At 50.7% G+C, this 24036-nt stretch overlaps 2 protein-coding genes across 12 annotated transcripts; one reads left to right on the top strand and one right to left on the bottom strand.

The window, feature by feature from the left end:
- Positions 1-4: 4 nt before the first annotated feature.
- LOC122396011 (serine/threonine-protein phosphatase 6 regulatory ankyrin repeat subunit A-like) lies at positions 5-15676 on the bottom strand. 8 transcript variants are annotated; one of them, XM_043394078.1, is made up of 14 exons: positions 12374-13397; positions 12205-12306; positions 11244-11345; positions 10841-10957; positions 10135-10335; positions 9688-10071; positions 9273-9593; positions 7985-9212; positions 7712-7887; positions 7223-7651; positions 5920-6946; positions 5266-5379; positions 1820-2090; positions 5-1256 (listed from the first exon to the last, which is right to left on the bottom strand). In XM_043394078.1, the coding sequence occupies exons 1-14, from the start codon at positions 12704-12706 to the stop codon at positions 794-796; spliced, it is 5268 nt and encodes a 1755-aa protein (XP_043250013.1). In that variant the 5' UTR covers positions 12707-13397; the 3' UTR covers positions 5-793. The 8 variants fall into 8 exon arrangements, with proteins under 8 accessions (XP_043250013.1, XP_043250035.1, XP_043250031.1 ...); XM_043394088.1 differs by lacking the exons at positions 5-1256; positions 1820-2090 and adding exons at positions 2624-3210; positions 3418-3685; XM_043394100.1 differs by lacking the exon at positions 5266-5379.
- On the top strand, positions 13676-23031 carry LOC122396048 (medium-chain acyl-CoA ligase ACSF2, mitochondrial). 4 transcript variants are annotated; one of them, XM_043394174.1, is made up of 9 exons: positions 13676-13786; positions 15903-16239; positions 16318-16855; positions 18185-18368; positions 18444-18650; positions 18735-18869; positions 20328-20441; positions 20534-20770; positions 20832-23031. In XM_043394174.1, the coding sequence occupies exons 2-9, from the start codon at positions 16140-16142 to the stop codon at positions 21165-21167; spliced, it is 1851 nt and encodes a 616-aa protein (XP_043250109.1). In that variant the 5' UTR covers positions 13676-13786; positions 15903-16139; the 3' UTR covers positions 21168-23031. The 4 variants fall into 4 exon arrangements, with proteins under 4 accessions (XP_043250109.1, XP_043250093.1, XP_043250084.1 ...); XM_043394158.1 differs by lacking the exon at positions 13676-13786 and adding an exon at positions 15162-15549; XM_043394149.1 differs by lacking the exon at positions 13676-13786 and adding an exon at positions 15164-15274.
- The last annotated feature ends 1005 nt before the right edge of the window (positions 23032-24036 follow it).

Consider the following 24036-nt stretch of genomic DNA (forward strand, 5'->3'; position numbering starts at 1 on the left):
AAGCGTCTAAGTAGTGCGATTCGCGTCTGCGTCGATCTTCGTTTCGATCGTAGCGATCCAATCGTAACAATGAATGTCGTCGACCCAGAGCTGATTAAAACGAACGTGCACGGTCTCTGTTTCAAATGTACAATTGTTCCATCGTGTTTTAAAATGCTATACGTACATTTTTGCACAGCTTTGCGTCGACGGAAAGAAAGAGATATGCGCCGTAAGGCGTAGCACGTGCGATGGAAATGAAAAGGAGAACCAGAGGATATGGACGACGATAGATGAATCGGGGATAGAATGTATGACGTGAATGATCGACAGTGAATTTCGAACGTTTTAAACGGCGTATGAGTGACAGTCGAATCGGCATTTATGATATCGAAATACAAGATATCGTGATTGAGCGATGCAGAATGCGTGTTCTGATCGATAGGAAGCTGATCGTTTGGCAGAATAACGCTCTTGCTCTCGTAAAAAATTCGGTCTCGAGAAGATCCTGGCACTGCCGGACGAGGGGTTCACTTTATTAAGGAATCAGATTGTCGATTCATCGGTTTATTGGTGAAAGATATCGTTTCCTCGGTATCGTTGCCTAAAACATGGTTGAAACGATAATCATGTTACATCGTGGCGCGACAAAAAGGTGAGAGGTGCGCGATCAATGGTAGAACCACAAAACGATCCGATCGGTTTGGTCGTTTATTTTGATAAGAAAGATCATACGAGACGAGAGTGTACATATCAATGTTGGAAAACTAATGGTTAAATTGGCCGTGACTGGTTGTCGCAGAGATCGATCGGTTCAGGGGAAGTTGGCGGACGCAGCCTGGTTCCCGACAGGAACAACGACCAACTGGCTTTCCATAGTTGCCGACACGGTCTCTGGTTCCGCAGACTCTTTCGATTCCTCTGTATGCTTATCGATCTTTTCGTCGTAGAGATCTCGGTACTTTCGTCTGACCGCCTCCCAGTCAACGACGTTGTCGATTCTGACGGCGTTACTGAACGACAGCTGACTGCCAAGGGGGCTCAGGTGAACGACCGATAGGGCGACGCTGTCCTTGTGGCCCACCTGGGTCTTTTTCACTTTGGACAGCCACTTGGCGCCCATTCTGGTACGCGGTGAGAGCGTGTCGGTTCTCTGCAATCCCATCAAACGGACGATGGACGGTCGTTGTTTATTCACGGCGCGTTTCTTGCATAGCTTGTACAAATATGCCAACCAGGTGGTAAGTAGATTCAGCGGCGATGGCGCTGTGCTTGTCCTGCGCATCGATAAACGTGCCCGATCAATTAGAATTGCGGCGGTGGATCGAAACGTAACGAACCCACAGTTTATAACGCGCGCGGGGCATGCAACGTTCGTAAATCGACGTCGGATACCAAAGGACAATCTTGTACACCGATTTTCGATTCTGTGCAGGGCCGATTTCAACAAAATATCGCGTTCCACACGAATCAATATTCGAACGCTGTAAAAAGATAGCTGTGTCTCTAAAACGGCTAGAAAAAAACTCTATAATCTCGATCACACTGTTCGATGGGATTTCTAAATCTGAAAAATAAGAAGCAAACTAACATTAACGTCAGGAATTGCAAAGTTTTGTTTTAGGTCTTCAATTCGGATATCAGCCGTGAATTTTCTGAAGGAGCTAACAACGATATCAGGTATTTTTATTTATCTCCTTGTTCGGCTTCTCTGAATCGCGCAGAGAGCTCAGAGTTTTGTTATAGTCGGGGCAGTATTAAAAGTGGTAAACGTTTACCTTGGTTACAGTTACCGAACGAGTGAAACCGGCCCTGGTGTCGAGCAACGAGTCCCTCTTACCTGTGCATGTTCCTAATGAGCTTACTCAATCCGTACTTCCATTCGATGTCGGACTGAGCTTGTATCCGTTGGTAAGTGTCGCTCATCATGGCGATTAGCAGATTAATCAGCACGACCACCGAAACCAGCATATAAATACCGAAGGTGAGTTTGAAGAGAACCGTGGTCCACTCGGGCTGCATTGATGAGTCAACCTTGAATAGTTCGTGGGTCGTCTGACCGAAGATGGCGAAGAACAATAACTCAACGGCCAGTACGGGACTCATCCTGACTGGAAATACGTGGGAACGATATGTCTTGTGAAAACTCTGCTGTATCGTGCCGGCCTTCTTATTATTCAATCTTGTCTGTATGTACGTAGGTATATATGTATATTGTTGCGTATGTATCGTATTCGTGTTAAAGTACATGCGTGTTGTTCGTTTGCCTGTAGGTTCTCGAGGCTGCGTGTCGCTAATGGCTAATCGGTATAAACGCGAGGGTACGCGAGTCCTTCTAGGATCTTAAATTAAGGGACGCGTTTTGCGACACTTGTAAACACCTGGCGCAAAGTTTCGCTCTGTACGAGCAACACGGAACCGAGAGACGTTTCACAGAGGGAAACCGTCGGTCGATGGCCATCGAGGCGCGACTCGAGATCTATAGATCTAGCTATTCTCGGTGAAACGTCGTTCGCGCGACGACAGTCGTGCTATCCTACTTACGTAAATCCCGACAAAACACGCGCCATGTATGCCGATCGTGGAGAAGTCACGGGGTTTTCAACTACGAAACGTTACCTAGGTTGTTGATATCGATGCCATAAGTTGTATTCGTGGCGCCGTTAGCGCGACGAGAGTCTGTCTTGTGTTCGTAATTTACGGTTTCGTTAGTTCGCGACGATGGATCGAACTTTCGTTTATTATTTCCGAGGCGAGGAATCTCGGTTCCTCTAGATAGGTGGCGTCGACATCGTCGCTGGTACCGCGTTGGAGTTGGAGGCCGTAGGTCCGTTCTCCTCCTCGTTCTCGTTGTCCTCGTCCTTCTCGTCTTTGTCCGCTTCTTTCTCGGGCTCGTTCCCGGTGAGGATCAAGTATTTCTTTCTGATCGAGTCCCAATCTACCACGCTCTCGATCCTCGTCGCGCTATTGAAGGACAGTTGGCTACCGAGGGGGCTCAAGTGTACCACGGACAACGCGACGCTGTCTTTCGGTCTGACCTGACCCTTTTTCACTTTCGCCAGCCATTTCGCGCCCATCTTGGATCTCGGGGACAGACGACCGGCCCTCTGGAGTCCCATCATGTGGACCAACGAGGGACGCTTTCGTTTCGCGGCTCGTTGCCTGCACACCTTGATGAAGTACACGATCCAAGTAGTGAGCAAGTTAAGGGGCGACGGGGCGGTGGTCGTTCTGCAACACGTAATCGTGTGTCCAGCCTATCCCGTTCGTTTGGTTTCGTTAGAGGATCTACGGCGAGGAGGCACGCGTCGCGAAACGGGACCAGCGCAGAGCACGCGTTCGTCAGAGAACGCAGCCTTCCATATTTTTGCCGCGGTAGCGAATATCGGATATTTGAATTTCGAGCGTTACGACGACGAAGGTTTGGCGGCAGCTTACCTGTGCATATTTCGGATCAGTTTACTGAGCCCGTATTTCCACTCAATGTCCGATTGCGCCTGTATCCGCTGGTAGGTGTCGCTCATCATGGCGATCAGCAGATTAATTAATACGACTACCGAGACCAACATGTATACGCCGAATGCCAGCTTGAACAGGACCGAGGTCCACTGCGGCTGATTGGTCTCGACCTTGAGCTCGCCATGGGTCGTTTGGCCAAAGACGGCGAAGAACAGGTACTCGAAGGCGAGTACCGGATTCATCTTTACTGGAATTCGAGGCACACACACATGTTTCTTGATTTTTTGTCTTTCGTTTGCGCTTTCTCTCGTGACTGCTTGTTGCTGCTTCGTGCCGTTTAGACAGGCTTGGCTACTGTGGACTCGCTATGTATGGATGCGGGTGGTGTATTCATACGTACATTAGAAGTAAACGAACGAACGATCGAACGAACGATGAACGTACTGAACGAACATGCTCATGCTAATACAGAGACTGGCCATGCTTGCGAATAACGTTGGATGCATGCCGGACGTTCCGTGAGCTTCGATATCCACGTATAACATTTCGGGTGTCGTATAACTTGTCGTATATGTTACTTGTTATTATTATTTATTATTATTATTATTATCCGTGTGTTTGTTTTCTCTCTGGTTTCAGCGCGAGAACCCGCGACGAGCGACTCCGCGGGATGCATCGAGGATCTACAAAGCCGAGTATTTGCGTGTGTATATATGTTTATCGCACGAGGGCTCTCCGCGTGTGTTCTTCAGTACCCCGGTTCTCCGGAACTCGACGGGACTCGCAACATGATCGCAATTCGTTTGCTCTGGACGACGAGATGCAGCATGCAGACGACGAACCGTTTCTCTTGGCTCTCTCACACGCGCGCGCGCGCTCACTCTCTATTCCTCTCGCTCCCATATGTCCTCTCGAGCATCCGAGACGAGATCTAGCGACGAGCCGCGGTTACGAACGCGAAACGCCGAGATGGAACTATTTACCGTGCGCATGCAAGGAGAAAAAAGATCGTCGGACGGTTCGCTGGTTACCGGGGAAAATCGCCGCGTCGAGAAAAACGCGAAACGACCGGCGCGTCGGAGGGGAGGAGGGAATCGGTAAGATCACGTGGACGGGATCGGGGATGAAACGAAAGACGGGAGGATCGACGAGATGTCGTTACCAATGTCCGTGTCCGACTTGGCCGATACAGTGCCACACAAAACACGCATTGCGCAAGACTCGAACAGCACGAGGAAAACAACATTGCTCTTGTACAATTATATGTATGTATGTTTATAGAAATGCAAACGATACACAACAGAGGCTGTGGAGAAACGCGCGCTCGATTGGCGCCTCCGTGAGATAAGAAACAAGCCGGCAGTGGTCGCCTGAACCCACTCGGTGGGTGAGCTTGAGATCTCGAGATCGGAACCGAGATCGAGATCGAGCCGTGGACCATCGAGTAGCTACGATTCGAGCTCGCGAACGGGGCTACCCTGCACTTTGGATCTCTGACGGAATATCTCGTACCGAAGCGGGGGAAGAAGATGAAAAGGAGGTGAACGGAAAGAGGATTTACCGGTCCGCGTAGCCCGAATCGCAGCGCGGGGTTACGGCGCGTAGCGAGAAACATTTCTCGCGACGTTGCAGATGTATATTTATGTTGATTGGAATCAGGCAGCAGTCCCAGCAGGCAACACACATCGGGCGAACGCACAATGCAGACGGTACGACACCAAGAAGAATCGTGTCCTGCATTCCGTTGTGCACGTGCCATTGCCATTCATTTCGCGTTCCGTTCCGGTTGCGGGTCTCGTTTAGACGTTCCCAATCGGCAAAACTTACTATCTCGGGAGCTATCGTCACAACACTCATTCTTTTTCTTGTAGCGGCCGTAGCGACGAGGAGGCGCCGTCGACGGCGTCTCCATCATCCATTCCGTAACATTGGCGAACAAATCTATCATTGCAATTTACACCGATTATGCGTTTGTCTCGAGGTAACGAGGCTTTTTTTATGTTTTTAGTTCGGGACAGTGACGGGATTCTTGGTCCACCTTCAAAAGTTACAAATATTCATCGGTGGTCCGGTACTCGGGCGACAGCGATACCGAAACAATACCGATCTCTATATCGAGTTTGTCATCGAACGATCATATGCCGCTTACGTTCGAAACTCGTTTCAAAGGGCGCCGCGATGGACAAAGGAACATTCGATCGACAAGGCGATACGGTACGTTACGTGTACGAGTTATGCTCGGACCGTTCGTGTAGTTTCGAATATCAGAGGCGTCGAGTACGCGTGCTCTTCCGTGAACCGAACACGCGTACCAGCCGCTGACTTTTCTCAATTGTTTTTTTTTTTACTTTTGTTTCGTGGCTGCGATCGTATCCGAGGGATAAGAGGGTCAAAATCAGGAAGCTAAATTTCTCTCTCTCTTTCTCTCACTCTCTCTCTCTCTCCTAAATTCTAAAAGATCACGTGCTTCGTCGAACTTACCGTCGTGGAAGGCGCCCTTCTTCTTTCTGTCCTCGATACGAGCCTCCTGAATCGACTGGTTCTTGAACGCTTGGTTCAGCGCGACAAAGTGCATCGAGAACCCGAACACGAAGATGGCCAGCACCGCGAGGAACCGCGCCAGATCCTTCATCAGGTTGCCGATGATGATTGCCCACGGTCCGAAAAGATGATGGAACGACAGGAAGTCGAGGATTTGCACGCACGCCAGCAAGAAGCTAAGCGCGAACAATTGGTTTCTCAGATAGAGCAGTGTCGGCCAGTAGGGTCGTTGAACGATCACGAATCCCATCAGATGGAACGCGACACCGAACACGCCGAAAAGCAGCACCGCCAGCTTGATCCATCCCAGGCCGCTCTTGTCGCTCGGGTTGGTCAGCTCGAAGAGCAACAGCCCGGACAGCATCACGAGCAGACACCATTCGTACCAGTAAGGCAGAAGGCTGGCCCTCACCACCGGGTATATAGGAATTATACCAACCAGCAAAAGGAAGACCATCAGATAAATGTGAGACGTGAGGTACGACATGAACTTTATAATGGGAACGTTGTTGTACTTGTGACCGAGGGGCAGAGCGAACACCACCCAGACGGGCGGGCAAACGACGAACGCGATGAACAATAGAATCGTCCTGAAGGCGTTCCAGTTCAGGCTGCCCTGCCACAATTCCTGCAGGTATCGCTGCACCACCGTGTGCGCGATCACCTCCTTTTGCTCGTTCTCGATCAGAACGTCCAGGAATTCCACGTTCCTTCGGTCCATCGACGTGAGGATCCGTCCAGCCGAGTCGGCGCCCGCGGCGAGGGCCAACAGTTCCGTGGCCATCGCCTCGCATTGTTTACCCGCGGCTATCAAATCCTTTGCTCTCTCCTTCTCTTTCTCCGACAGTTTCATGTAGATGTTGGAAAGCTTCGCGGCCGTGTCTACCGGTGCCGGTGACACCAGCACGAATTCCTCGATCGGCTTGTTGTTGTTGCTCTTACTGCAGACCATCATGTTATAGACGAACTGAAAGACCAACGAGCTTGATCGATCGAATTCGTCACGAATGCCGTTTAACGACGACAGAGGAATGCGAACGGGGTAGCGGTAGGATCGGGAGATCGCGTGCACGGTATCTAACCGTTGCCCCGCTCGCCGAAATTTAATGGTTCGATCATTGTTCGCGTTAAAAGTTTAGCGAAACTCGACGCGGCAATTACGGTTCGAGTTTTCGGGGCTTTCGGGGGTGAAAAATAAACGAAACGAAAGAACCGTCGGTGAAATTGGACCGTTGCGGCTTACCCTCTTATCGTCCATCAGGGCGTACGTATCGTGTTCCTTCTCCATGAGATACTTGAGCACGTCGTTGTGGCCCTCCGAGGCGGCGAACCAAATCGGCGCGCTCCCGAGATTGGTCTCGCTCTTCGGCGAGGCACCGCTCTCCACCAGCAATTTAACAACATCGAGATAACCGGCGCGAGCGGCGCAATGCAGCGGCGTCCAGCCGTTTTTGTCGGTCGCGTTTATTTCGGCCCCCTGGCCGAGGAGGACCTCGACCATCTGGTAGTGGCCGTGAGTCGCGGCTATATGCAGACCGGTTTTCCCGTACCGATCCGAGCTGTGCAGCAGTTCCGCCGATCTGCTCAGGAGCAGGCCCACTACCGTGATGTGGCCGCCGAAGCATGCCAAGTGAAGCGGATTGAAACCGTTCTCGGTGGTCGCCGCCTCCACCTTTGGGCAACGATCACGCGTCAGGACCGATCGCTCGGAGGAAAAGGATTCTTACGATACCTGAACGCCGGCCGAGTTCAACAGCAGCCGCACGACGTTCTCGTTTCCGGAATAGGCGGCCAGATGCAACGGTGTCATGCCAGACTCGGATCCCAGTTCCCCTACGAGCGATCCACCGGTCGGGGGATCGGACTTTACCGTTCCCGGCACGTGTGTGAGCAACTCTCGAACGGTGTCTGAAGCACACCATGACACACACGCAGGTATTTGTTATTTTTTGAATCTCGATAGACGAGGCAATTGTACGAATACTAATTAGCAAAATGAGCTTACCAGCTTGACCGAAGTAAGCGGCGACGTGAAGGGCCGTGACGCCGAGCTTCTTGCTGGATATGCGAAGCGACTGGGAGGATCTCATCACTTCGAGTACCTGACCGTGGCCGTATTGCGCGGCCAAGTGGACCGCGGTGAATCCCGCCTGATTCTCGTCGGCGCAGGACGCACCTGCCCTAACCAGCGCCTTGACCACCTCGGCGTGTCCTCCCTCGGCCGCCAGCTGAAGCGGCGTCGCCTCGGTCAGTTTGTTCCTCGCCGAGATGACACCTTGCCGGTCGAACTTCATTAGCTCCTCGATCACGCGTACGCTGCCCTGCATCGCCGCTATGTGAGCGCAGGTGTTACCGTCCTTGGTGCACGCCATCACCAGACTCGGGTGCCTCTGCAAAAACAGCTGAGCCACTTCGGCGTAATTGTTCATAGCCGCGGCGTGGATCGGCTTTTGGCCTTGGTCGTCGGTCGCGTCTATGCTCGCCCCGAGCTCCAGCAGTAGCTTGCACACCTCCAATTGGCCGGCACCGGCCGCCAAGTGGAGCGGCGTCTGCTTCTTCAGCGTGAGAACGTCGATCGCGGCCCCGTGGTCCTGTATGAGGAACTTTACCAGATGCGAGTAGCCGTTCATCGCCGCCAGGTGCAACGCGGTCCTGCCGACCCTCGACTTCGAGTTTATGAACGCTTTGTTCGCGAGCAGCGCGTCGCAGACTTGAAGGTAGCCGTGCTCGGCGGCCAAGTGGAGAGCGGATCGTCCGTCTTGGTCGAACACGTCCACCCTCGCGTGATTCGCCAGCAGCGTGGTGACCAGCTCCATGTGACCGCGATGCGCGGCGATCAACAACGGCGTCCAGCCCACGGAGCTCTGACGGTTCAAGGCTTTTTGCACCTCGGTCGCCGACATACCACTAATCATTTCCGACAGAACCTCGTTGTTGCCGGCCAGCGCGCAATAATGGAACGCCGACTCCTGAGCCTGTTTCGTTTGCAGCGAGACGTCCGCCCCGCCCTCCAGGAGGGCTCGAACGACCGCACGGTCGCTGCCGGGTGTCCTCACTTCCGTCGGTTCGATCTGAGCGGCGTAATGTAGAGCGCTCGCGCCCTCGTTTGTCAAACTGTTGACGTAGGAGGTCGCCGTTTCCGGACCCTTCCTCTCCTTCACGAATTCGATCAAGTGCCGCACCACGTCCGCCTTGCACCCTCTGCAGGCCAAGTGCAGCGGCGTCTCGCCGTTCTGAGGAAGGAGGACGCACGGCGTTACGGAATGGAAACCAAGAGGATCGACGGGTACTACCTTGGACTTGTACATGGGATCTCCGCCGTCCTCGAGGAGCAGCAACAACGTCGCCAGGTTCCCGTGGCTCGCTGCCACGTGCACGGGCGTCTGGCCGTCGTCGGTGGTCAGATTCGGTCCGGCTCCGGATTTCAGCAACATCAACGCGCACCTGTCGCCGTCCGGGACTCTGGCCGCTATGTGAAGCGGAGTTTCCCGCAGCTTTCCACCCCTCACGTGAACCTCAGCGCCGTACCCTAACAGAGTCTCGACCACCGCGGGCTTCGCGTTCTCCACGGCTATGTGCAGCGCCGTGTAATTGTCATTCGTCGTCGCGTCTACCTACGAGCGATTTACAGAGACCACCGATCAGTTAAGTATATTAATATTAATCCGATTTGCGTGGTGTTTGTTTCAAACTAATAGACGCGTATACCTTTTCTCCCCGTTGCAGCAGAGTGCTTATGATGCCAACGTGGCCGTACTTGGCCGCCGTGTGGATCGACCTAGCGCCCCGCTTGTTCGGCATATGCAAATAAACGCCCTTCTTGAAGAGCATCGTCGCGCACTCCGAGTGCCCGTTCAACGAGGCTATGTGCATGAGGGTGGACCCGTCCTTCGTTCTCTCGAATATGCTGGCTTTGAACTTGTCGGCGAGTAGTTCGATTATGGAAGCGTGTCCGTTCTCCGCCGCCAAATGCATGGGAGTTCGATCCTGGTGATCGGTGATGGACGCCGAGGCCCTCACCCCGTAGAAATACTTGACGAGGGTCTCGTCGCCCTCGGCGCTCGCAATGTGCAGCGCAGTTTGTCCGTCGCCCTGAAAGTGATACCGATCAGAGTTGCTCTCCTTCACCGACGCGGGCCACCGTCTCTGTCGTACGTTTTGCATGTCCACCGTCGCTCCGTAGTCCACCAATATCCGCACCATATCGATGTCCCTTCTTCTGGCAGCCAGATGAAGCGCGGTGTCTCCCGTGGGGGTGGTGGCGCGTAGCTGATCCGGTGCCTGTTGAGCCAGCAGCTCACGACACATCGACTGGTTCCCAGCCTCCACCGCCAACAGCAGAGGAATCTTCCCTTTCTGCGAAATATCACGTAACCGAGAAACTCTCGCGAGCTGTTTTCGAGCCATTTTCGAAGGCAGAAGAGCGGACACTCCGCGCGATTTCCATAAATAGCCACATTCGTATCTACGAAGACGTAAATATCGACGTCGGCAACCCTTCCCTCCCCGAATCGCATAGACTCGGTCGTTTACGAGACAAAGAACGAGAATATTAGGAGAACCGATGTATGCGCGCGCGCGCGCGTGTAAGGAAGGGAAATAGATGTAAATGGGGTAGGCGGGAGTCGGAAGAAGAAGAAGAAGCGCACCAGCGGAGAATTATGACAGCTGTTCGGTACCAGGCAGGGATATTCCCGGGGCATCATTCGCGGCACGCGAGAAACCTGCTCGAGAATCGGGAGCATTGCGCGATATAAATCACAGAGAAAAAAAAAAAAATGTTAACTCGATTCGCGAATGGCCTTACGAAATGCACGACGTTCGGGAAGAAGTTGCGGAAAAATTCGTTCGGCATACTTACCCCGTCGACTTTCAATCTGATGTCGCGTCCGGCGGCGGCCAATAACGCCCGAAGAATCGACGTCGCAGTGCCAGTTTGCCTCGATGCAACCAGATGCACGGCGGTTTGCTGCCTGGGCTGCGCTCAAATATTTCACGAAACCCATTGTACAGAATGTTTCAGAAATTTATGGAAATATTTAAGAAGCTGAATCGCGTCATCTTATTCCCTATGCTTTTTTCAGCTTATATTCAGCTTCTTGAGGAATTTACATGCAATTAGAGTTCATTTGTTTTAAAGAATCGTAAGACTAATCGAATATTCGTTTACAGGTTTATGAAAAAATGAATCGAGTGAAGAATCAAAATATCGAAAGGCTCTGATTTATGAAGCTGATAATATGGTGGACAGGAAATGCTCGTACCCCTCCTGTGGCGTACGGATCGACTCCCCGTTTGGACAACAGCAACTTGACGACGTCCTCCCTGGAGTACATGGCCGCGATGTGCAGAGCATTGTAATTGTCCTGTGAAAAACGCAGAAGAATGTTCTTAAGGCAACGCGTCGTGCCATCGACGATCGACGGTCGTCATTCATCCACTTTCCGCGGTGGTTACTTCCGCTCGAGCGAAGGCAATAGCTACGGTGGATGAAAATAAATCGTCGGGAGCGCGAGATTCGCTGGGTCGAGCGGCCGGTATGCAAACCGGGTTATAAATCGCGTTTCGCCGCGCCCAGAATAAAAGGTACGGTCTATATCGCGGAACAATTCGAAAATGATGTCGAACATGCGGCGAGTTGGGCGGGGCTGCGTATCCCGACCCATGACCATTAGCCTCGTTAGGCTATATTCGACGATGATCGAGTCAGCTTCTTTTCCCAAAGGTGGTTTCCGAGAATTCGCGACGTCGGGGAATATCGGTTGGCGTCAGCAGGACGCGGGGATCAGGATCGAGGGAAAGGCGCGGGCGTAGCCGCGGAAGCACGACGGCCGCGAAGAAACGCGCCGATAGAATCTGGGTAATGTCGCGTTATCGTTTCTTAGAATCAAACTACTTTTTCGCCCCAGTGACTCGTCGGCCTACTTGCTCGCTTACTTTCTCGCCATCGCGGCAAACCCCTTGGCCTTGGCCCTCCTTCACGCGATCTTACCCTCCTCTACCTCGACTTCAGCACGGATTACAAGGAGATCGTTAACTGTACACGTTTCGCGGTCTCCGCCTTAGCCCGGCCACGCAGCTACTCGAATGTTACGTGTCGCCGCCACGTAACGCGGGCACGAGCTTATTTTAAAAGCCGATGCCGTGAGAGTCGACACGGCACGAAAACGTGCACCCTCACGGGGGGGTATCCACGAGAATCCGACGGTTTCGAGCAATACTTGCGTTGTTTCGGGCGCTCACGTCTGCCCCCAGCTCGATCATCCGATCCAGCAACGCGGTACGATTGTCCTTCACGGCGTACATCAAGGGCGTCATGCCCGTTGCCTGGAAATCAGAAGCTTTCGTCAGCAGTGACCTAGATTAGTCGTACGTCCTCCGTTCCTCGACTAACCGGGTCCATGACGCTGGTCAGAGGGGCCACGGTCCCATCCTCCCCGACGTTCTGCACCGCCTTCTCCATAGATTTGAGCAGCTGGTCCACCGGTGCCCATTCTCCGCGCGCGGCAACCCCGAGGAGCTTTTGCGCGGCTTCCCTGGTGGTAGCCCCTGCCGATCCCGGTTTGCTCCCGGGCTGCGTTCCCTCCGCGGCCGCTCCCCCGCCGGCGCTTCCCGTCGACGACGATCCTCCGGCGTCATCTTTCGCGGACACGGGGCTCTCCTCTTTGCTCGAGGGGCTTTTCTTCTCGTCCTTCCCGCCCGACGTTTTCTTGCTATTGCTGCTCATGGTACCTCGTACGTGGGTCTCTCATCGTCAAGCCCCGACATGTTAATGGTAACCGCGACGTCGCGACTCCCCGCGGAATCAACCAGTCACTGACGAAAACAATGCAACTCGACCGAATCGAAGAGACTTTCCTCCGTGGCGTTCGACGCCGAGCGAGGCGCACGTCGCGCGTGTTAACGGCGCGTTTATCCTGGCGATTCTGAAGACGTTACGTAGCGTAGGCTCGCGAGGGTTGCCTTTCCCTCGACCCTCTCGCTGGGAAACCAGGATCGACCAATCACTGTCACGCCACCGCGCGAAACCTCGGGGGTAACGGTACGAACGTGGTGGTTCAGCCAGGTTGCAACGACGCGTGCACGCCTAACCGGCTCACCCGGTGTGTCGGTGCCTAAGAAAATGCGGTAGACCGGTGGTGGTAGCAGCGGCGAAGTCGAGAACGCTACCCCACCAAGGTGGGGGCGACAGAACGGCGGTACGGTGGTGGCATGGTCGACGTCGACACGCGACTTCCGGCGCGGCCCGGCACACACGCCATCCGCCTATCTCGCCCCGACGGTTTTAGACTTTAACCGCTGCCCTCCTCTTTCCTTGGGATTTACCACCGCCGCCCTCGAACCCTTCGTTCTTTCCTCGCAACTTTTTCATCTGCTCGAGCCCACGACGAACAACTTTCGTTTGGAGAAGGTCTCTTCTCGAATGGGGGTTGAAAACAGTTCTGAGAACCGAGGCGATGGCGCAACGTTTACGGATAGAGAAGAACCGAATCAATAGCCACAAGTTTAACGTGAGAAATTTGTTCGATAATTACTGTCTTCCTGTTTATCAAAAAAGATAGATTGACTGGGTTCTGGTTTTGGTTGGAAATCGTACGAACATTCGTGTAAAATATATTTTTTGTCATTTTTAGGACACTTGGCTCGGGCTAGCAGAAATGGATTCTGTTTCTACTTTCTAGGTCATGAATTGACCCGATCAAGTTGTATTTCGTTAGAAGTTTTAACTATTAAAAGCGAAACGTCCTAAACTACGTACGTAGTACCGGGAAAAGTTTTGCCACAACATTGCCAGCACCTTTTCGAGGTAATTTCTTCTTTAAACTTTATTACGATACCAAAAAATAGTTTTTCGTTTACTGCAAATTGTGAAGAATTTTTACATTCATGGTTCTAGCATAAAGGGAACGATATAATGTGTAATATGTATTTTTCCCCCCGTAAAAGCGCAGGAGTATATTCTACAAATAGAAATAAAAAAAAAGGTATTATACGAGGCTCGGCTATAAACGTTTTATTACAAAGTTATAAGCAAATATTAAATTCCTCGTTACAGAAAATGAAAGATCGGTCGTGTTTGTTTTATCTGTATATTCGCGCTATGTTTTCATGATTAGCAATATTCAATGTATCGTTTAGAATAGTAAAAAGAATGCTATATACAGCGAAGATGATAATAAAATAACTGGCGTACAAATTTTACCGATAAACTTACAAAGACAAAACAGAATAATAAAATGTTGTCACTAATACCTTATCGCATGGATATCAAGTTTATATTTCAGTACAAAGATGATGTATTTAAATATTCAGTCAAGTATATTAATTAATCAAACGCCCCTGAATTAAAAAAATAAGATAAATATAATCAGCCTTTTATGTTCGGTAATTAAACATTTGACGTTACTGATTTCGTGTTGCAAACATTCTTTTACTTATTTCACTATGTAGAATATGTTCCTTCAGTTAGGCAGGACAAATCAGTAAAACCTAGTCTTACGTGTACACGCAGGTTTCTATGTACATATTAATATTCATGAACGTTTTTAATGGTTTCATTGATTTTAATAGTTTGCAATCCAGGTTCTCAGACATTGTTAACATGTCTGTGCACTGTTATCAAGAGTTCAAAGGTATGATCTTGGCCTTACGTAGTGATCGTGACCCCAGCAGGTCAGCTGGCAATCAGCGTTAATCAGTATGACGAAAATAAATAAATTTATTGATTATTTCATAGACGAATCTAGCTTTACCAAAGATAACATGTTTCTAGAACTCGCGACTGGACACTTGAATATTCTCATCCAACAATTTTTATGATATTAAACAAATTCCTCGATCAAAAATAATTTCATTTAATTCTACTCTAATGTAATTAATTCGACGAGCAATATAAGCACTGCTGCGATAATAACTACTTTAGAACGTACTCCTCGATAAGCCTTAGACGAGTCAATCTACAACCTCGCGTCTTATTACATTCAAAACATCATAAATTGCGATTATTGAATAGCTGTGTCTTCGATAGCTATTTCTACCAATCGTTTTCAACTATATCCACCACCACTGCGTGAAAGCCAATAGGAGAATCGAATATCAATTTTACATCGAACGTATCAAGGAGAACAGGTTCACATACGTCGTTCGTGTCAATTATGCATCGCTGTATATTATTATTATGTAAATGTCTAAACATTACATGTCTGATTCAGCGTCGCTGTACACGGCTCCTAGAGAAGCTACATTTACAACAAGTACTATTGCGCAGCGATTGCAGAGTCTCGTCGAAAACACTGTACGGATCCTTGGTGATTATTTAGTGTTCTAATTTCACTAACGAAGAAAGAAGCCCGATCGTTGGACTTCGATATTTTTTCAATTTTTAACATTTGCATAAAACTGTTACTATTTAACCGTTGAAGATACTAGGAATTTTATTATTTCATATAAGATTTGAAACTATTACGTAACTATCGCGTATACTGTAAACGTGAAAAAATTTCGACGAAATCCAAGTAGATCGGTTGGGAGTCTTTCCCCAGAGAGAAGAAAATGCAGAGAACAATTCGTGTAATAATCATCAATAAGATTAATTAATCTCAACTCTCACTGACCTATCTGGCTCGATACACCGAGCCCTCGTCGTTTCTGTTTGTCACTCGCTAGTCTCTAACTATGCTTCTAACTTTGTAGTCCGACTCGCACAACGGCTTTCAAGTACGTCGCTTTCGAGTTATCATTTAAAATTCTTGTTAACATTTAAAAACGAAGATAAAGTTACCGTTTATACTGATTATCGATATTGCCGGATCTGCTGTTGCAATATACATGTAATTATCGGAGGAGGAAAGTGTTTGTAACGTCATTTTCTGTGGAAGAAAACATGGCATCGGTTAGCATTGAATATTAAACGTCTGTTACAGCCACGCCAACGGTCCATGTACGTGACCCGTCGGACGATATCACAACTTGAAGATAGCACAGTTATAGTTGATGTCAGCGCCGATAAAGTGCGTGTTGTGTTGCTCGAACGTGATCAGTCAGTCAGTCGAATTCGTAACGCGGCTCGAAGCTGTTCGTTAAGACGGACGGGTCTGTGATTTGTACCTTCGATCAATAGGGGGATCGTTGACCTTGCCCGGGGCCGTGAATCGACAGAAATGCTTCGCTCGTGGATCAACAGGAACTCGACCGTGTTGTCATCCGCCAGTTTCCACGTTCGTCGTAAACATGGATCCGTTTCGAAGGACTGGTTACTCGGTGAGTACTTAATAGAACAGAGTCTATTAGCGCGTCAGTGGCAGTTATCGCGAGTCCATTTTTTAATTTTGTCTCCAGCTCGTTCCCAACCCTGGGAATCGTGCGGCGCTTGGATGCAAACGAAACGGCTGAATCACGGTAACGCAGAAAACTTGGCGCACATAGTGAATGGCGGGAGTACGCCGCTGTTGGACAAAACCGTAGGGAAGTTATTAGCAGAGACGGTGGAAAGATATCCAAACAGAGAGAGTCTGGTGTGCATTCATCAGAACGTACGTTTAACGTACTCGGAGATTCTGCGTCGCGCCGATCGTTTGGCGGCCGGTTTAAGGAAATTGGGCTTGCAACCTGGAGATCGTCTGGGCTTGTGGGCGCCCAACGACGTCGAATGGTTCCTGACCTTTATGGCCGCGGCCAGGGCTGGCTTGATCCTCGTCGCGATCAATTCCGCTTTCCAAATGAGCGAGCTCGTCTACTGTTTGCAAAAAGTCGGCGTGAAGGCTGTGATATCGCCCGACAGCTACAGGACGCAGAATTATTCACGCATGCTGCTCGAGTCGCGACGGGACTGCCCCAGTTTGGAGCATATAATCGTCTATTCGAAGGATCACGTGACGTAAGGAAGCTTTCGATCTAGCGCATCCGGCGATTCGTCGTGATGTTTCGTTCTAGTCGACACGAATCAGTGGACAATGGGACGCGGTTATCTTTCGCGAATGATATATCCGTGTTCCCTTGGAATTTCGTCTAATTTAAGCGAGGGTACGGTACGTCGCGCGATAACTCTTGGCATCCGGGCTAGGGCAGATCGATAACAGAACAGGACGGCGACGAAGTCGCGTAAATCCTTCGTCCTTAGGAAACGCGGCGAGCCCCTGCGAAGTAAATTGGTCGCGACCGGTCGTTTCTCGCGATAAGTCCGGATCAGAGGAGGTCGAGCGCGAACGCGAACGCGGTTTTAATATATTCGCGCCCCCGCATAGCCGCGCCGTCCGGTTTGATCGCACCTCCGGTGATTCATGAATATCGCGTGCGCGCGACGCGATCGACGCACAGCTCTCGTTCGAGTTTCTTAGAAACGGGTTAATTGTTAGGTCGGCCGTCCGAGTTTGTCGTCGCGGACGCTTAGGCATACGAGGCTCGATAGATAAAACCGACCTCTCTATAATCTAACTATAAGCAGAACCGCCCGTAAATATTATGGCCCGTCAGCTTATCACATAATTTCACGCACAGCGAAGACGAAAATAATTTCGTTTCGGAATTTTACAATATACTTGTACGCTCAGTCTGTCGGTCGATTACTTTTATCGTGTTACGAACGCGCTCCGTCTCATTGTACGACGATTACACTCGCGAAGATGCAATTATTTAATCGACTTACGGGAAACCTTGGCCTACTTCGTTGAAGCTAGAGTAGCCTAGGCGTACTTGCGTTTAATCGTGTGTTCTTTGTTTCTCGTGCCTCGTTCGACGCTGTTTCCACGATGATAATGCCCAGCATCTCGACGTCAAGTAACCTTCATACAGAGGTTCGCGCGTTATCGCGTCGCGTGGTGAAAATTTTTGAAAACCCGACGTTTCACGCGCGGCGAACAAATAATTGCGATAACACGTCGATGGTCCGCGAGTGGAAACGAATTACCCCGAGTGCTTTGCAATTTTCTAAAAACGCGACCTCGAGTCCTTCCTCTCGCGGCTCGAGGCCGCAATCAGGCCACACGCCGGCCGTCGTCGATTGATCGTCTGGTTCGCCCTGTCCGGCCAATCTATTTTCATCCGGGACTCGTAATTTTCAAACTTTCGTCCGATCATCGGGGCCGATTTGATTAATAATCGCCGGTTGAAGGGAATCACCGTGACGTACAATTAGGTTAATGGCTGTGCCGTTCCTCGGTTTCGTTGCACGCGTCTAATGCGTTCGATCGTTCACGAATCCTTATAGCGGGACCCGTCGGTATTGCGACGTCGAGGAACTGGCGTCCAGGTCCGAGGTCGAGAAAATAGCAGCCGAACAGGACCTGATATCCTGCTACGACGGTTGTAGCATACAATTCACCTCGGGGACCACCGGCAAGCCTAAGGCCACCCTGTTGTCGCATAGATCTCTGGTGAACAATACGAAACATGTAAGCTCGCTGGCCACTGTTTCTCTCATAGATATCGACAGGCCTTTAAAATGATTTTCTGGTTTCGTCCATCAGATCACCGTGAGAGCGGACATCCAGAAAGACGTGAAAGCTTGCCTGAACGTTCCCCTGTTTCACGCGTTTGGCATATCTAAAAGTCTAATTATGCTTCATAGGGGAACTACGGTAGTTTTGGAATCGCCTACTTTTAATCCTGTAAGATCCCTGGAGGCAATAGTAAAGGAGAAATGCGAGGTCGCTTGCGGGACACCGACAATGTGGGTAAGAGAACCTTGTCTCGTTATCCGGACGAACCAATAAAATTCTCGTTCGGTCGTTGAAATAAGACATCGACGTCTTTGTTAGATCAATATGCTGGCCGCCCATCAACAACATCAGCATCTGCCAATCAGACTGCACGCCGGCTACACGGGGGGCTCCTCCGCGGCGCCGGAACTCTTCAGGAGAATAAGAGAATCTTTTCGTTGCGATGACATGAAGGTGAGCGACAAACTTTTTTCCCCCGGAATAATTGGATTCGGTTTATGTCCGCGTTTTATGGAACGCTTCTCGAATTAAGCATCGGTCGATGTAGTTATTCAACGGCGGAGCGAAGAAACGTAAGCAAACTTTCATCGATTCGATATCTACGATCGTTGTTTGTTCCCTCCATAGTTATGTAAGGTGAAATTTTGTTGGATATAAGGCAGGAACAGCTCAGGGTGATTCCCGTATCTCGATAAGAAAGGAAAAGTAATTATTGTACCGTACGACCCGACGGTTTTTCGTGGAACGAACAGTTTACGAGTAATTTAAGGTGGCCGAGTTAGGTGACTCACTCAGCACGGTTTTATTTTCAACAAAAGTTTGAAAAGTCTTGCCGTTTCCACTTCGAATATAGCATAGTCGACATACCCCGTGGTAAAACGTTTATAGCCACGATATATTCGACGAATTTTGATAAAGACGTTCACAGTTGCGTTAATTTTGAGGAATATCGATCGAATCTTTAGAGAGCGTGTTTCCAACGATCCTGAATTACAAGGAAATGCAAAGGAAAATCGATTTTTTCAAAATTCCAGAGTAAAATAGACCCCTTAATCTGTTATATAGTGACCAAAAAGTATAAAAACTTCATCTCAGGAATCTTTACTCCCGACATTCGAGCACGGTTCGCTTTCATCTGGTTTTACGACGTCGCTATATTTCGCCCGCCAAGTATACATTATCTTAACGCATTGCCGACGGAAAATGTAGAATTACGCTTTTCGCGTCTCCGGAGACGCGCACCCTCGAACCAAGATAGGGTAAAACGGGGGCACTAGAGTCCTCTGCGCGACCATCCTCTAATATTCATACGATTAGATTCGATGGAAAGGCATTGAATCAATAATTTTCCGTAAACGTTGTAAGGCAGCGTCGGAGAGTTTTCAATGGGCCGGGACTGCCCTTTAAATAGTTTAAATCTTCCCCGGTCCGCAGTGCGTTAATTTATTCAGTATTTGTACGATCATTGAATGGCGGCAGGCTACGTGCAGCCGCGTCGGTATGGACGACGACGATGTCAAGGTAATCGTGTTGCGCAATGGCGCAATCGAGTTCCATCGGGCTAGAAAAATGAGATCGTTTTAACGCGCGTGTATCCCCTTTAACCGCGCAATTTATCGAAATTCAGCCGATTCCTCCGCGGACCGAGGATCGACGAAGGTCGTCGACACGATGGGGGTTGTACTTGATTCGGGTCGACATAACGCGTCGCGTACGTCGTTATCTATGCACATATCTCTTGCACCGGGCAACTCCTCGGTCCGTATGCATAAATACGATTGCCGCGAGGAGAAATATCGTTTCTTGCCGGCGATCAATAAGCGTTCCCTTTCGCGAAATCGGTTCCCCGAGGCTCCGCGCCAGTGAATCTCGTTGCTTATTTCGTACCGTCGGAATTTTCTTGGTCAACAGACGATCTACGGGCAGACGGAGGCGACGGCGGTCATCTTCCAGTCGTTTCGAAACGAGGAGAGATCGCTGACGGAGAACATGGTCGGGCACGTGTCGGATCACGTCGAAGTGAAGGTAGGCGAAAACCGTTTTCCTTTCGCGCTGCATCGGGAATTGGTTTCCCTGTAAAAGGAAGTGTTCTCTTGTTTGTTCTCGCGGGGGCCAAGGTTGTGGACCAGAACGGTTCCACCGTGCCGTACGGTACCCCCGGTGAGCTCTGGGCCCGCGGTTACAACATCATGATGAGATACTGGGGCGACGAGGAGAACACCAAGAAGACCGTGACCGAGGACGGTTGGCTGAAAACGGGGGATCAATTCATTCTGCATGAGAACGGCTACGGCCACATAATCGGGAGGCTCAAGGATCTGTTGATCCGCGGCGGGGAGAACATTTTCTCGAAGGTACCCGTGACCCATCGTCGTTGGTGTGTTCGCCCCCTTATCAACCCGAATCGTGTTGCAGGAGGTCGAGGACTTTTTGATGACGCATCCCGCGGTGCTCGAGGTGCACGTTATCGGTGCTTACGACGAGGTCTACGGCGAGGAGGTCTGCGCTTGCGTCCGGCTAAAAGAAAACGCTCGTCTCACCAAGGAGGAACTGAGGGATTACTGCAAAGGGAAGATCGCCCACTTCAAGATACCGCGTTACGTCGAGTTCGTTCAGGATTACCCAAGGACGGCGAACGGGAAAGTGCAGAAATTTTTATTGAAGGAGGAAATGGAGCGTAAGGGCACGATTCCCGCCACTCCGAGCACCAACGATGATTTGGTTTCTGCCGCGAACCGTTCCCCCAGATAGAACAGAATTGCCGCGTCGTCGAAGAAATTACAGTGTCGCGTTGAATTTCTTTCGACGGGTATATATGCGCAAGGGCGAGTCTCGAAATACGCGGGTCAGCTCGATAGTGAGCGATTCTTGGTCTCGATATTCGGTGGAATCGATTTCGAGGAGAAGTCGCCGCCGAAGTGGTACAAGAGCGAAACTGTATGGTAAGGACTAGTTTTATACGTGATACGTTCTCTTAACGAAATGCTCCTTTCGACTATAAATTATTATGTTTGTGTCTAATCGATCCAGGAAGCAATTACGATCATTTAGGATTTTGGAAACTTTTGATATCTTCCGCGGGATAAGCGTATAATCCATTCTGAATTGTGTAAATAAGCGAAGCTGACGTTTTGCAAATAACGTCAGATTATCGAGACTGTTATCGTTCAGGGCGATAAAAGAATTTAGAGCAACGGCGATAACGTGGAACGCGACGTGCTCGGTTTGCCAGAGGACGCCACGTATCCGTGGGTAGAGCGATAGTCGCAGAACTCGGCAAAGTAGAGAACTATACGACTAACCCCGCACGATTATTACCATCCAATTGTACGAGCGTTATCTTTCGAAGTTTCTTTTTTTTTTTTAACGTCCTTTGTACACCGTTTTTATACGAATTTATTAAATTTTTACGAGGTACAAAACGACCAATAAAAAATTTCCACGACAGTTGACGGCGTACGGATGCACGGGTAACGCGACACCCCGGTGATCTCTAATTTCCGAAACGGCACGCGTCAGCGTCGTCGGTGCTTCGCCAACTGTTGACGCGCGAAACGTCGTCGATCGATGATCGATGGAAGCGGCGTGGAAAGGAAGGAAGCCGTGAAACGCGTAGGAAGTCGAGCGGGCTGAAACGGAAAGGAAGAAGCGACGCGAAAAATAAGGACGAGGGAAGCCGTCGAAAATCCGCGGATTCGAGTCGGGCACGTGTTTCAGGTGGCGTCTAATTGAGAATGGATGGCCTCGAGCGGCGAGTCTCGCTTCTCCCAGGGCTGGAAGACTTGGAAGAGGCGTGCATTACTGCGGCAGATGGTGGTCGTGATTGCAGCTGCTCCTCAACGAACACCTGCCGTTTTCTCCCGGGCGTCTATCGAGATGGACGAAATCACTGTCCAGCCTCCGCAGCCTCCTCTCTTTCCTCCCCCGTGTCCGTTCGGTTGCTCCGATATTTTTCGTTCGTAAAAGCAACAGAGGCGAACAGGATACCGTCGATCGTCGTTTCTCGTCGCGTGCCACGACGCGACGAAAGCGATGCTCGATCGTTGTTCCGGTGTCTTTTTAGCTATCCTCTCGGCGAGACCGCAAAAACCACGCGCGGAAGGGCTCTTGGTCGTAATCGGGGGCCAGTCTCAGGAGCGAAATTAATTCTGGCGACCGGCCAGGATCTACGAGCGCGGGCCACGTAACACCGACGACGCGGGGGAGTAAATTCGCCCGGGACAGATTCGCGCGGAAAATTGGTGGCCGCGCGCGGCCGTCCCGACAGCCTGGAACAGACGACCGTGACCACGGTTCCTCTTCTCCCGGTTAAAGGAGCTAACGAGCTGTCGACCGTCGGCGAATCGAGACCGTTCCGTGTCGCCCCGATAAACGTCGATGCCCCGGTGCCCCGCGTCGCGTTCCTTTCTCGTCGAAGACGGAGTTCGGTACAGTGTCTCGAAAATTTCCTCGAGCGACGCGCAATCGATTCGCCTTTTCGCTCCGGGTTCGATTTCCGGTGGGAGGGCGGCCCTGGCGACCAACGCCGCGAACAATGAAACGATGACGGGACGCGGGGAAAGAACGAACGAGAGGAAGGAACGGGCAGACGAAAAGGCAAAGGACAACAGAATCCCGCGGATCGGGGCGGAAAGAGAATGGAAGAAATTCCAGGGTGGTAGGCGGAGAATGGCGGTAAATTAATAACGGCAGCAGCCTAAGGGGTTGGGGCGGGGTTCGTTTAATCGCTTAATCGGGACTCCAGAATGCTCGGCGAACCGGAGGCTCCGTGCGCTTTCGTTTCGTCCCGATGAAAGCTCTCGAAAGGGTCGGCAATTACTTAAAAACGAAGTTGCGCGCCATCATCGCCGCCGTTTTCTTCCCTCCCCTCCTCCTCCTCTTGCCGCACCCCTGACCAAGGGTCGCCTCTTTCCGGTTCCTTTCAGCCGTTTCGGCTTTCCTCTATCCGCGTTGCTTTTACCGCGGTTTTCCAACGAGGCCCCCCACGTATCACGCCGCGTGCCCGAAAAAGATGGACGCGCGCGGATCCCGGTCGAACGAACCCGGACCCTCTGTTCGGCTAACGACAGCAATATCCAAATAGTAAAACGGACGGTGGCCGGCTCGAGGGCACGGCAAACACTTGAACAGTGGCTGGGATCGATGAAAGGTACGCGAATCGCGGCAACCGCCGTAATAAAAGAGTCCGACCGCGTAAACGTAATCCACCTCCTGCCCCCCCCAACGCCCAACGTCCGCCCCTTGACCGGGTCTCGCCCGTCCGAAACTGTACGCTTCGTTGCATTCTTGACGTTTCGAAAGCTGGCGTGGCTGTCCGAAATTCGAAACTCGCCGTGGTCGTCGCGAAAATTCCGATACTAACGAGAATCGGTGGTTTTACATTCTGTCGGGATACCGTTCGCCGTGCGGTGCATCGAATCGCGCCGCTCGAACCGACGAATCTGTCGGGTACTTTGAAAAATAATCGTTATTATTTATAACAAACAGAACGGGACCTTCCGCCACGGCCCCAATACATAGAATTACTGGAGTATTATTATTACTAGAAAGTAATAACTTAGCATAGAATGATTTTTCCCTCGATTGCTGTAAGAATAAGTGAAAATTAGGCAGGAAGGTG

Source organism: Colletes gigas, unplaced genomic scaffold (assembly GCF_013123115.1).
Source record: "Colletes gigas isolate AHSC1104 unplaced genomic scaffold, ASM1312311v1 Colletes_gigas_Sc00001, whole genome shotgun sequence".
NCBI classification, from domain to species: Eukaryota; Metazoa; Arthropoda; class Insecta; order Hymenoptera; family Colletidae; genus Colletes; species Colletes gigas.

Bases quoted from the DNA above. Each gene is read 5' to 3' on its own strand.
- LOC122396011 (XM_043394078.1), bottom strand. From the start codon at position 12,706: ATGAGCAGCAATAGCAAGAAAACGTCGGGCGGGAAGGACGAGAAGAAA. The intron at 5,380-5,919 runs GTAAGTTCGACG...TTGCAATGATAG, and splicing joins GAAGGGCGCCTTCCACGACG to ATTTGTTCGCCAATGTTACG. The intron at 2,091-5,265 runs GTAAGTTTTGCC...ACGTATTTCCAG, and splicing joins TGACGATAGCTCCCGAGATA to TCAGGATGAGTCCCGTACTG.
- LOC122396048 (XM_043394174.1), top strand. From the start codon at position 16,140: ATGCTTCGCTCGTGGATCAACAGGAACTCGACCGTGTTGTCATCCGCC. The intron at 16,856-18,184 runs GTAAGGAAGCTT...GAATCCTTATAG, and splicing joins TATTCGAAGGATCACGTGAC to CGGGACCCGTCGGTATTGCG. The intron at 20,771-20,831 runs GTACCCGTGACC...ATCGTGTTGCAG, and splicing joins GGGAGAACATTTTCTCGAAG to GAGGTCGAGGACTTTTTGAT.